This window comes from Enoplosus armatus, chromosome 4, assembly GCF_043641665.1.
Source record: "Enoplosus armatus isolate fEnoArm2 chromosome 4, fEnoArm2.hap1, whole genome shotgun sequence".
In the NCBI taxonomy this organism is placed as follows: domain Eukaryota; kingdom Metazoa; phylum Chordata; class Actinopteri; order Centrarchiformes; family Enoplosidae; genus Enoplosus; species Enoplosus armatus.
In genome coordinates this window covers 2,263,975-2,278,033 of record NC_092183.1, presented here as the reverse complement: position 1 = coordinate 2,278,033, position 14,059 = coordinate 2,263,975, and the positions used below count along the sequence as shown (strand labels likewise).

The window sequence follows — 14,059 nt, the reverse complement described above, 5'->3', positions numbered from 1 at the left end:
AGTGAAGCTGAAGCTCTGACAGATAACATGTCAGAGTCGGGATCATCGGGAACTTTGACTCACAGAGAAATTCTCCAAAAACCAAACCTGACCAGCAATATCACAATACTGATATTACAATATGGCAGATGTTTGTAAAAGCACATATTATGTGTAGGAAAACTGAAATAATCCATTCCAAGTTTCCAGTATCAAGGAAATGCCTCTTCAAACTATATTCACACATATTATACAAGAAAATATGACTTTAAGACTTAGTAAGAGGCTGAATGTCCTGATATTTTTGTATTATATTCCCATTTTGAAGCCAAAGTTCACCATTTACACATTTAAAAAGATTCTGGCTCTGAGGCACGGAGTCATCCCGCCCCCTCCCTCCTCTGCTGTCAGGTGAGCCTACCTGTCCAGAATTTCTTATCAAGCTGAAAGAGTAAAATGCTGACGCTGACTTTCTGTCTCACAGGACTGAGGTGAAGTCGTCTCCCTGCTGTCAGACGTTCTCCCCCCAGACTGTCATTCCTCACATGATGATCTTATCTTAACCCCTATTTCTGTTTTGCCTCTTTTCCCCTTCAATACTTCCTCCCAGCCTCAGTATTTTTCTGTTTTCCTGCTCTCGGCTCCCGCCTGCAGCCTAGCAATGCGCCTGGGGTGCATGTCTCATCCCTCGGGGGGGGGGGCATGAGGTCCGATTCGGGTTTTCCTCTGATCACATGGGTCGTTTGAATCCCCGCGGGGGGAAACAGCAGCGTGAACACCAGTCAGCAGCGACCCGGTCTTCACAGAGGAATTATCACTCCAGCTTGAGCGTTAATCCACCATGGGGCCTCGGAAAAGACAGTTTCCCGCTAATATACATATTCTGTCCAACAGCAGTCGGATCCTATTAGTGCTTTTAATGTCATACTTCACCACCGAATCCCATTGGGCACATTGTCGATGGATATGAATACCCGTGCTGATGATATTACCCCTCGGCACAGAGGAAGTCACAGATAGGCTCTTTTTGTACTTCCCTTCACTGTGCTCTCCTCTTAATTTGAGTTTGAGCTGAAATCTCTTTCTTTCTTTTTTTTTTAAGTCAGCGTCATCATCACTCTGAAGTTGTGAAGCGTGTCGGGCAGCAGAGCAATCAGACATACTGCTGAGATTGTTTTTCTGACAGTGACAAGAAATGTTCTGCAAAACTATTTTCCTGAGAGATCACTGCAACCACACTGAAGCTGCGTTTCAATTACCAGTGGGGGTTTACTGAGGGTGGTACTGTGATGAAAAGTGATCAGGGCGGCTCAAATTAATAATCGAAAGGGTTTTATTACGGTTATTTGGTAAAAGTTCCCTAAGTAAAACAATATTTACGACATACTTGTTTCTGGATTGGCTAGTAGGCGTCTGTTTATCAGGACGCTCTGCATCAGTCCCTAAAGCTGAGGCTTACGTTAACAGTTAACTTTCACTAATGAAACTAATCGTGTGTTAAACCGACTAGAAACACATTTTAAAGATTGAGGGGCAAGTGGTCATAGTTTAAGGGTCAGGTCCTGCTCAAACAAAACTAGTTTGGTCGATAATTGAAAGTGTTTATAGTTGTTCCGAGCGGCTGCACTTGGGCGGAGTGAAGAGCCGGCCATCGTGGGAAGTATTTTCGGGGTATTTTAGCCTTAATTGATGAGGCCTTGAAGAGCTTAAAGCAAACAAGGACAGAGAGAGAGAGAGATGAAGGACAACATATAACAAATGTCCTTGGGATGTTGGACTCCTGAGGCCACCAGGGCTCAACTCTAGCCAAAACTAGAAGGTGACATGACTGTGGTTTGTTTTATATTCTGCTACCCTCACAGCTGTGTTTAAGGCACTTCAGAGAGATTCAAAGAGGCTCAAAGGGACAAAAGAAGCACCAAATTTCATTTCTTGGTCATTTCAGAACTGGTAATCAGAGGTTCTTTGGGGAAACGTGGGAGAAAGATGACTCTGGAGTAAAAGTGGCAGGATCAGGACGAGACAGGAAGACTTGGACCAGTCAGGACAGGTATAAACTCCAACCCTCTTCATCACACGTAGCAGTTAGTGTACATCTAATCACCCCGAATGACTCGGCAGTAACAGATTTGCTCTCATTGTAATGAGTGAACTCTGGTGCGCTCGGGGGTTTGGAGCGGTACCAGCGCATGACACTACAAACGCCGCCTCAGCCATGTTCAGGTTAATGCTTTGTTAAAATCTGCCTCTTTGTAAACCTTGGCATTACTGTCTGAAACCTCCGCCCTGATGGTGCTATTCTCGAGGTGCCCTACATTTTGATTCCTACAGAAAGGGCGACTTGCAATGCCAGGAATTCAAGCCTTGAGGGGCAGGTGATATATTTGGACATGGTGCTGCATGTTGCAGAGCCCTGCTGTCCTTCACTGCGGGCTATGTGCTGTATTTCAGCAGCATGTCAGGCCTGGTGGCACACTGCACCGCTGAAATACGTCAGGAGGTCTGGAGTTATTTAAATCTGTCCGGACACATGTACCCTTTACCCACAATCCCCTCCGCTTCATACTGTACTGTACATACTGGGTTAGAGGACTGGGCAGCGTGGGTTCGTGGCTGCAGGAGGAGGATACAGCCACATTTACTCAAGTACTTCAGTACATTTTTGAGGTATTGGTGCATTTATCTGACGACTATTTAGTACTTAAAATATAAAGATTTGACCATGAAATATAAAGTAACTGCCGACTTTTCTTCTCTAAGAAAAAAACCCTTATCTGGAGAGTTTTACAGCCCTTACACGCTGAGCCGACCATCAGCCGTCACCGTCCCAGCGCTGGGCCGCAGTCTGTGGCAGCGCTTTTATAGATGTTTTATCGACGAAATGATTCATCAGAAAATATATTTAGCAGAATAGAAACATGAGTCAGAGTCTGAATTAGAAAAGTTGCCCCCTCAGTTAAAAATCGCTGCCATTAAATCACTTCAAAAAGTTAATGAAAACTCAACATCTCTAACTGACAAATCCCGAGATGAGACTGTTCCTGTTGTCTGTGATACCTGCTCTCCATGTAAAGAAAGCTTCTTCCTCCACTGGCAGCCATGTTTAGTACATGATGTAAGCATCCAGCTGACAAGGTGGGGATGTTTAGGGTGACCTGAGGGTGACGGTGAGCACAACCCTCTGTGGGTCTGATCTAATCCATCAGGTTACAGGGCTGAATGTTGCTGGGAGGCAGCTGACTGGTGAATGATTTAGTGTAGATGTGGAAGATCGGCCAAACCCCCGTCTCCCCTGGCCCCCCGCAACTTGTCAGAGGAAGCTGAACCGATGAGAAGGTCTGATCAATCCAAACCTCTGCAGCCGTGGGAACTAGACTGAGGAGGACTAATCCATCTCACACGTTGTACCATGTGTACAAATACCCATCGCTTTGAGCTATATGGGTTTTTGAATACCAAAACCAACAGTTTTGTTTTAACAAATTCCGAAAACTGACGAGCGGGACCAACAAAATGCTAGTCTCGGGGGAAAAAAACTTCCAGTGACGCAAAAAAAAAACTCAATTGAAACCCACTGCTGAAAATCAACAGTGATGAGCTGCTTTTTAAAAGAAAAAGTTTGTATGTCCATGTAGTTGTGCTCAGGGCGGCTGCTGGACGATCGGACAGATTTTTGGCATATCAGAAAGTTTGATTTGGCTGCGCTGGAGTTTGAACAGTTCCCCGAACCAATTTCCCATGTGGCTGCTGTCAAAAGATCCATTGCTTGTTTTAGTATCATTCAAGTAAAATGTTGTGGTAACTGTAGTCAGACCATATTGTCCACATGTTTCCAGCCTTCTGTGTCAATCACTGCGTTTACAGTTAAGTAACCAGGTTACTCAGAGAAGAAGATCGGAGAACATGTTAACATGCACTGCAGTGACATGGTTAGAGACCTGTGTCGGTCTTCACTGCCTGAAGTCCTTGTCATGCACTTGTGAACATGTAAAAAAAAAAGCCCATTAGATGACTGTTTACCCGGATACATGGCCAAGAAATCTGCGTTCTCCAGGAGAAATGTATCTGGTGATATCAAGTTTCTCCAATCCTCTAACCCATTTACAGAAACCAGGTTTCTTGTTTACATGACTTGTAAGAAATCAGTTTACTGGAGAAAGCCAGCTGTAACCAGGTTCCAGAAGTGCAAGTCAACGCACTGACTGAAAACATACAGAAACGTAAAAAGACTAATAAAACCGCACAGTGTCGGCCCAGCTACACTATTACTTTAACCCTGAAAGCCATTATCCAGGGTTCCTGCAGGTAAGTTTGGAGATGCATGAAAGAATCATTTGGTTATTTTCAGGTCTGGAAACATTTTAAAATTGCTGGAGAAACCTTAGAAAAATATAGGAAAACACCGTTTTACTGCCCGAACATGCGTTTTAAATGCCTGTCATCTCACGTATATAATTGTGCCTTTATGTCTTTTTTTAATTTGGCTGTGAAGAATGATCAGAATCAATGCTTATTATTGGCATAAATCAAGCTGAACACCAAAGCTAATTAAATAAAGAAATTAAAGTCTGGAAAAAGAAGAAAGAGGAAACTGATCATGTGTGGGAAGCCTGTTTTTGCTCTTGTGATTATTTTCATCACAGGCGAAACCACACAGGGATGCCTGCAGGCCTCCACTGAGACCTGCACTTTAATCTGAGTTCCTTTATTTTCCATTTGTTCCTATCTGCCCACCACTCCAGGTGTTGGAGGGGGGGGAGTTCTTCACTTTGAACTCCAGAAGGGCCTTTTCCCGACTGTGTTCAAACATGCTGGGACGTCCCACCTGTCTCACTGCCCTCTCCATTTTCCCACAAACCCCCTCCTTTCCCTCCCCCTCCCCCTCTTCCCTCCTAAAACACTGACTGAACAATTTCTGTCTTTACATCCTCGCTCTGACAATTATCCCCCATCAAAGCCGGGGGAAAAGTAACACGGGGAGGCAGGATGTGTTCTCGTGCATTTACAGGATTGGAGGTAGCTGTAGGTATGTTACTGCTCACCGTCTTAAGCCTTACTGTAATTATGCTGATAACACAGCGGGAACGAAGCAGGAGTTCGTCATTATTCTGCCTGGGAAACACAACTCTACCGCTGTGAACCATGTTTAAGGCTTTTTAAGAGAGATTACCAGTTGTTGCAAGACACAAGTGGTGTTTTTCTAAAGTGCACAGCAGAAATGTCCTTCCTTTTTACTTGGGTTCCACAGAAATATCTTCAGCCTGAATTACCTCAAAGTACAACCTGTGCCGGTGTTGAATGTCTCAAACTGTTCAGCCTTTCGTCTTTTACCCTCCAGATCCTCCACTTAAATCTGGCTTGCATATTTCTTGACCCACCATCACACCCACACACATCACATTTTGAATTATCTGCTGCCAAAAACTGATTGGGACAACTAGCTAAATAAGTAAAATGTTCAAAGAAAAGCGTAGCATACACTTGAGACTCTTCAGACAGCTTATTCCCGTAGCTGCAGTTAGACAGAAGCTTCCATCTTATCGGCATGAACGTGCTGACAGTCGGCTGACGGGTGATGTCAAATAACACCACATTATTGGCAAACTGTAGCAGTGAGGAGGGGAATAAATGTTAATTTTCTTTGATTCTGTCCATGTTCTGCAGATGTTCTCAGTAAAGAAAATATCTATATATATATTGACTATTATCTCCGTCTCAAACGCCACTTTCTTTCAAACTTCATATCTGAAGTGCAAATGCTTGGAAGTATGACGGTGGGCCGGCCTCGGCTGAGAGGAACAAGGCGACTCCTCGTCTGTCGGTGCCTCGAGCCAAACACGACAACTTTAAACATTAAAATCAGTCGCAAGCCAGGATATGAGGAACCCGCAGCAGGGTTTAAAGAACATAAAACAAAAGCACATCTCAGAGCAAAAACCCTGAATGCTCTCCAATACCCAGCAGAACCACTAGAATAAAACTAATCACAAACTTCTTTCTAACTTTGAAAAGAGCCTAACCTTCAATCGGCAGAGCGGCGGGAGTTGGCTGCTCTTCTTTTAGCAGCCGGGCCTGCTGCCGAGCTGCATCATGCTCTCCCATCGCCATTATCATCCACAAAGCCAGTATGAGGCATGCATTATAGATGAGACACATCTTCTCGTCTACATCTCAGACAGCAGAGGATGTGCAGCAATCCCGACTGATAATACATATGCCTTATACCACCTATCTCTGCGCACGCGCACACTTAAAGGCTTCAACCGTCCGTCATACTAACCTGTGAATAATACATGAGCAAATGCCAGGCTTTACAAACGGACACAAGATCCTAATTCTGTGAGCGGACGGGGAGGAAATTTTAACCAGCGATACTAGAGCGATAAAACAGGACAAGAAAGGGTTAGTGCACCTACCGCGTACAGCGATCCGTCGTAGGTACAAGCTCCTAGGATGAGAGGCAGATGAAGGAGGGGGGGAGAGAGAAAGACAGCATTAGAGTCCAGTCATGATCTCACCTTTTGGTATTGATATGTCATGAAACCATTTTTTTGTAAGGGATAATGTAAATCTGTCATTATGATTCCTGCAGACGCTCAGGTCAAACAGCAGATCAGCCTCATGAAAGATGAGGAATAAATTCAAACTCTCGGATGTGAGTTCCTGTAATCCTTTAGTGTCAAGCGTACTGTCAAACTCTGAAAGCGGTCGATGCATCTTCGCAACACGGAGAAAGACGTCAGGTGAATAAACTGATTCTGAATCCCGGTGGGAGAATAATCCAGGAGCAACTATCCGAGATCTCCCCGGCCTGAAGCTAAGGCATGAAGTCACCGGACTTTAAAGGTCTCATGTTGCAGGAATTCCGATTTCACTGACACATGTATGATCACATACACATGAAGATGTTGTTAAACATTGATTTATATTGAGTTGAGTAGCAGTATTTCATGCAGTTGTGCACTTGTCTCTACTCAATCAGCATCTGAACTGAGAGGCCTCCACTAAGCTGATGCACTTATGATTCCTCTCAACTTACGCATCATTTCAAAACTTTCCAGGTTCAATTTGAATGCACTTTTAATGAAAAGGATTTCTGGGATCCCATTTGCCAACTGTTGGATGAAATTATATAACACATGCATGAGTTCACTAACTTGCAGACGTGCAGGGATGCTAATAAACATAGCGAGCAGTCTTTTTTCCATATATTTGCAGCTTTAAAATCACCTGTGTGATATAATAAACACAGTTTCATGTGGCTATTTTGGGGTTTCCATGAAAGCCCAATGCAGCTCGACATTGTTATATTTGGATAAACGTTCATCAAGTTAAGCCATACTTTGTTACTCTTAGCTCAACGTCCATTAACATCAGCTGAGTCGGACAAAAGTATAGCAGAAGACGACAGGGGATAGCTGGGGCTAATCATGTTGAGCTAAGCCTGACAAAGTCCAACTTAGACTGATGACTTAGACAGCCTAGACAACTTCTAAACATGCAAACTTCCTATCATTTCTACCCTTGTTCAAACAGAGAGCAGACACTCAGCTACTTTAAACAGGTCACATTCACGTTCAGGTTGTAACTGCTCAGGCTAGAAACTAATCTCAGCTAGCTAGCTTGACTAGCGTTTTTGCTTGAATGCCACAGACCTGCTCAGGTGTCGGGTCACTGTTTAGTCTAAATCTAAATCAAACAAACATGAACGGCAAATTCAAAGCTTTAAAAATGTATGTAAGCTCACCAAGATTACTTTCACATAAGAGTAAATCTGACCTAAACACACACACTCAACACTGCCCGCTAATGCTAAAACAAGCTAGCACTATTTGGCTAAAGAAAACCCCCTGAAGCTAATTGTCAGTCAGTACTTGTGTGTTGGAGCAAAGTCTGCTACTCGTCAAGGTAACCAGACTTACCATCAAATGACGGTGGCATATCCAATGTTCAAAAACACTAATCCCCACGAGGCTATTTACACGCTAATCGATGCTAACTAGCATTTCGCTAATGCTAGCAGAAATTCACAAGACAAATGCAGCAGTAATTTACTCTAAAAGAAAACAACATTAAATGACACATACACCCTATCCTTGACCTAAAACTGTCTATATAAATAAAATACATATGACTTTCACCTGTGGTACCTGAACACCTGACATGACCACTACCAATCAGAAGTCAGCATTGCATCTCTTTTGTTTTGTCTTTCAGCTCCTTAAATGAGAGCATTGACCCACATTTATATTCACGACCAGTTTCCATTACGGCTTCTTGAAATTTAAAAACCAGAAAATATGCAACCTTTAGACCGAAATGGCAGATTATCTCGACTCAGTTTGAAGGCTAAATGTTAAGAAAACACAGACAGACGGATGGACGCGAGCCTCAGCACAGCCGGAGGTTTAAGCCTCACAAAACCAGACGGGAGAAATCTGAGACGCCTCGGGGGAAAGTACAGCAAGAGGTAAACATTTACCATAATGGTCTCCGTCCACTGAACACAGTTAGAGTTGTATTCTCACACAAGATGCTGCAGCTTCGTGCTGTTGTCTCTTTATCCCTCTGTATGGGAGAAACAGTGTACTGCAAAATACTATCTGGCAGTTTAATCAGTTCAGCGAAGATATACAGAAGTGGTTTCACGTTGCAGTTCAGTTCTGCTAAAGAAAACTGTCTCCAAAAACCAATTAACAGTTCAGATATTACACAATTATTAACACTCTGTTCGACTCTGAGGCATCAGTCACCACACTAAATATTGGTGGCTCTTACTGAGTGTGCCATTTTATCTAAGAGTGAGTGTGTATTCAATGTAGCCCAGTTAGACATTTTGAACAGTAACTGTGGAGGCATTGCTGCAGTTTCAGGTTTTTGGTTTTATTTTAAAACCATCATCACTAAGTAAAACAGAAAGCTCAGACCTGCAACAATGCCTCTGTCCTTTATTGGAGTAACTACTCTTATGCAGCTTATTCTAAAAATGTATACATTTTGAATGGAGGTTTGGTATATGGTGGAAAAATCACAGGAGGAAACCCGAGATAAGAATTGTTGCTCATTTTGACAAGTTGATTCTTTTATCAACAGAATCTCGAGATGTCAAACACTGTTTTCTTGTGATCAAGCCTTAAATGCCTCATCAGCTCAGCACCTCTCAGCACTGAAAGAAACAGGCATCATCAAAGACCATCAACAACAAAAAAAAAGAAGTAGGCCGACACACTTTACCACATTTTTCATTTTGAGAAATTAATGAAGTTGTGTCAGATTTTTACTTCAATTATACATCATCAAGTGGAGATTTAACTGTTTGTGTTGCTGGGAAAGCAGCACCTGCACTTAAAATAGTCAGGTTGGTATCCCAGAAAGCATTTATTTGGGCTAAATTTTGTTTTCACGGTTGTTTAAACAGTGAACTTGCAGGTCGGACATGCTTTACATTGAAATGTGTGAAGTCAATGCTGTTGTAACAACAGTTTTATGTATCCTAGACTTTTAAAACACCTTATTTAGCCAAAATTTAACTGGACGTCTTGACATCTTTGGACCTGCAAATCACCAAATGGATGCTTTATGGAAGAGAAGAGCAGTCAAACGAATAATTTAAAGGGGACCAACGCTGAGCGAGAGTAGAATCTGGTTTAATTCTGCAGATGCTCACAGCAAGACTCAACAGACATGTCAGTTAAACTCAACTTTACTCTTTCTCACTCTTCACCTCAGCATCCATCCAAACCACCGAGTAGCACTTAATGACGCTAACATTTCAACTTTCATAAGGATTCTGCTCGGCTCGCCGACGCCAACGTGCTCTCTCCTCAGCGGAAGGAGGCGAAGGAGTTTGTTGCTTTATAAAAGTTTGAGTTGTATTGAATTGAAGTGTTGCCAAGCAGATTGGACGCATGCCGAGATGAAGGGAGGATGCTAATGATTTTGTTATAAAGTCTGGTGTCAGGTTCTGCTGCTGCTGCTGCTGCATGTGAGCAGAGAAACTTTCACCTTCCAGATCTCAACATGCGCCTGACTCTTTCCTGCAGCTACCGGGCTGTGATATTAAACCTAGTTTAAACCTTGAATGGGTCAGTTCAGTAGCAGATGTGCTGGCCTGCTTATGATTCAGCTCCTGACAGTCTTATGCATTATAACTCCACTGATGGGAATACTGTAGCTGTGCATGGGCAGACCTTTTAGATTTGATGCAGAGTTATGAATATTTAAATGGCACAGAGGCAGAATCAGACCAGAAGACGCGTTGAGATATTTCAGAGAGCGAAAAGGCACAACAGGTCAACTCAGACAACACATTCACTTCACATGTTGCTTTTTCTATTCAGATTCCTTTACAGATTGTTGAATGCGGCTGTGAGCATCTGCTGAATTATCATCCACGGGGCAGATTACAGTCCCACTCGTCTAGGAGATCAGTTCGGTTGATAATGACAGTACGAATGTTGTATCTTAGAGGCAGTTTCCTGAAGTCATTCCAGCCTTTGTCTTCTTTGAATTAGACGTTCTCAAACTGACTTTGAAGTTGAAGAGATGTGACGACTTCATGTTCAGCTAGGACACATACAACTGTTGTTTTAACAGCATTTCAGTGTCCAGCAATGACGACAAGTGACATTAAAAACGTTCCCTTTCAACCAAATTTATCGCAGTTTTAACACAGAAACTCACCTGCAAATCACCTCATCAATGCTTTCTGGGGTGTGAACACAATTAGAAGACACATTTGACAGATCTGAGTGAGGGTGCTGCTCCCACTGGATGATGGATCATGTTAAATCATCACAGGTTTGTGTGGATGAAAGAGCTTACTTTAAGTCCACTACTTTAAAACTCAACTGCAATTCCTGAAGCTGGAATGGTACACATTTTAATCTCTGCTCTCATCCCTGGGAAACAACAACCTGCTCATGGGGGGCCCAAAGCAGGGTCCTGGCCACCTCCAGGGGTCCTGGAGGGAGTTCCAGACTGTGCTTGGCAACTTGAGGAATAAATCACATTCACAGTTTCCTGGATCAATGGAAATTGTTCCACACAGAAAATGCACACAACAATCCTGGACCCAACTTTCCCTCCCCTATAAGATTTCTACGTGCAGGATGGACTGATTTATGATTCAGTGCTGAAGAAGTAGCGGATTGGAACTAAATCGGATCAGATTTGGGGTCTCTGGTGTGAGTGTGCATGGTGGTCCCTGATAACCCCTGACCTACATAACAACTCGAACAACTGGTTTGGTGAGGAGAGACCAAAAATACCCACCATGTATCCCACGGGGGACGGTGAGGATCCCAGCCAGAGCGCCAACAAACATCCACCATCCACCCATGGTCGCGGCCAAAAAGGGCATTAAATCCAAATCCAGTCGGGGGGGGGAGACGCGCGGTGTGTTTGTGTTTAACTCTCTAGCTCAAATGAAGGCAGCTCTCACTGTGCATTATTGATGTCCTGGTGTACAAGAAAACAACCAGGAAAGATCCAGGAATCTTTCAAAGCAGCGGGAGCGGAGCGGAGAGACGGAGCGCACCGGGTCCGACTCCTGAGCGCTGCGCTCCGGGCTGGAATGCCGAGCAGTCCCGAAACCTGGAGAAGTGTCCACCTCCTCCTTCTCCGCCTGCTCACTGCTCTGCCGGTCGGGCTCAAAAGTCTGGCAGGAAATCACCAGATGCAAGGTGATGTGTCCTCTCCCCAGCGACAGAAGCAGCAGCCGGGACGCTTTCAGAAGCCGAGACGCATGACGCCGAGCTGCGGGGAGGCGGCGGGACTTTCAGCGCGGTGTTTGAAGTCACTTCTTGCGGTGCAGCGGTCTTCTTGTCCGCCCCGAAGCCCCCACTCCCTCTTCTTCTTCTTCTTCTTCTTTTCTTGTTCGTCCTCCCCTTCTGTCTCCAGGAGGACGTCCCACCTCTCCTCTGCTGCACCCCCCCCCCACCTCCACCTCCCACCGCGCAGATATCATGATCTCACGTGATGGGGACTCTGCTCCTTGGGGATTAAAACAATTTCTGGAGGTTTTGTGGTGAATGAATGTAAAATAATCAGAGGGATTCATCATTTTAATCCAGCAGCCGGAACAATACACGAGCTTCTACTCACTTCATCATCCTGAAACACAAATCTGTCACCTGGAGTCTTTATAACATCCCTCTTATGCAGCTGAGTCTGTGATACTCAGTGTGTGCTGTGTTTATACTGACCTTAACTTACTTCATGGTGTTTATATCATTATTAGTCTCCTGTAGGGAGTTTGTGTGACTTTATCCTCCATAATGAGCCTTGTTATATTCTTATTACATATAAATCTAAATTCCTAGTTTATAGGGTGGTGATATAGCACTCCACACCATTTTAGCAGTTATATATTATTCAAAAGTATTCAAATTGTAAGGCCGTGGTTCCAAACCAGGGGTCGAAGGGCTCACGAGATAATTACCAGGGTGAGAAAACTAAACTCTTCACACAATAAATCAATCCTTCTTTCTTTTTTCCTCTATAATACTTAACATTTTCATTTCTCCACGCCTCTAAAAGTGATTCAAATTAAAACAATTCTCACTCTTTGGGTTGAAGTCCTCACAGACATACAGTATGTCACTTTAACATACTTAAAGGGACTTTGTAGATTGGGGGTCAGTCGGGGTGAGTTTTGGGAAAATTGGTGCTTTGCAGGTGTGGAAACACAGATTTCTTGACAGTGAATGAAAAGTGGCTAAATGTGAGTTTTATAGTGACTTTGATATATAAACATATTTCATCACCTATTGCTTCATTACATTATGTCGTCAGAGCAATGATATCCAACTCTGTGGTAAAGTTGTAAAAGTGATTATAAAAACATAATGTTTATTACTTATGGTGTCATTAAAACATGTGTTATGTGAACTTTTAAATGTTTTAATATTGAGTTAACAGGAACTTTAACTTTACTTTATAGCAGTTTTTACCCCCTTTACATCACTGTCTCAGCCGTGGCAGCAGCTCATGGTTGCTTTATCTTATTTAACGACATTTTTAACGGTTACCATTATTAACATTCCTATGTTTTCGTGAAACAGTATGCTGCATACATTTAATGGTGAGTTTGAGTACGCTTGTAACTCACGGGTGTTGAGTATTTTATCTTTATCTCCGCTGGTGTCACTGTTATCATCCTATAGGGACTTTGTGGAGCTTTTCCAGTGAACTTATTGTATATTAATAGCATATCGTATTCATGAAGTATTACAATATGATTTCTGGTGAACTTATTTTTCATCCATTGTAGCTGCAGGGTGTTTAATTCAGCTGACGTCTGTATAATATCCCTCTGAACTGTGCAGTATTATGGGATGTCTGCAGCTCCTCTCTGTCTGTCTGTGAGTCTAATGTTTAATCAGAGGGAGTGCAGGACTGAGATTCCTCAGTGTCACATGGCAGTAACCTGATCTCCACTCGGCCCTTTTGTCCTTTGCCAAAAACAGGGATCAGAATCAGTTTTGCCTTTGAACAAGCGTTCTCTCTTCTGCTTTAATGCTGCTGCTGCTGCTGCTGCTGCTGCTGTCTGCAGCCTGCAGCTACTTAAACACCCGGTGATGCAGCGGAAGATTAAAACATTTGGGTGGACCTTGATCTCCAGTCTGTGATCAGTAACCTCCGCAAGATGACCAGAAGTCAGTCAGGACAACTCTTCCTGTGGAGTCTGCAGATAATTGAACTCACTTTATTCTGACTTTTTACGGAGAGTAAACTGAGGGAAGGATTCATGCTCATGTATCTCCGGTTGACACCACAGAGACATTTTCACAATATCAATTAGATCTTTTTTTATAAAGTTACTCATGTTTGATGCAAGAGCTCTGGTCAGAGATGAAAGATACTTCTTCTGTTGCTTTATTTTTGTCGTTCACAGAGCTTTTTAATGAGCGTGAATGAAAGTTATGTCGCTGTAACTGTTTGTGATAATGGTTTTCTCAGATGCTGGGTAACCTTGGGAGAGACTGTGCAGAAAGATACTAGGATACTAGGTCTTACTTTAATACGACCTTCGTGGTCATAGTGTCGGACTTGTTCAGGACTGCCTCGTTATGTTTGT

At 43.3% G+C, this 14,059-nt stretch overlaps 1 protein-coding gene across 1 annotated transcript in view; it reads right to left on the bottom strand.

Annotated features, from left to right (window-relative positions):
• Window positions 1-11,341, bottom strand: part of fras1 (Fraser extracellular matrix complex subunit 1) — a 198,159-nt gene extending 186,818 nt beyond the window's left edge. Inside the window, exons 1-2 of the mRNA XM_070904152.1 lie at window positions 11,254-11,341; window positions 6,396-6,427 (exon numbers count right to left, since the gene is read on the bottom strand). Coding sequence (XP_070760253.1) covers window positions 6,396-6,427; window positions 11,254-11,341 — 120 coding nt within the window. The remainder of the gene's footprint in view (window positions 1-6,395; window positions 6,428-11,253) is intronic.
• Window positions 11,342-14,059: the final 2,718 nt, after the last annotated feature.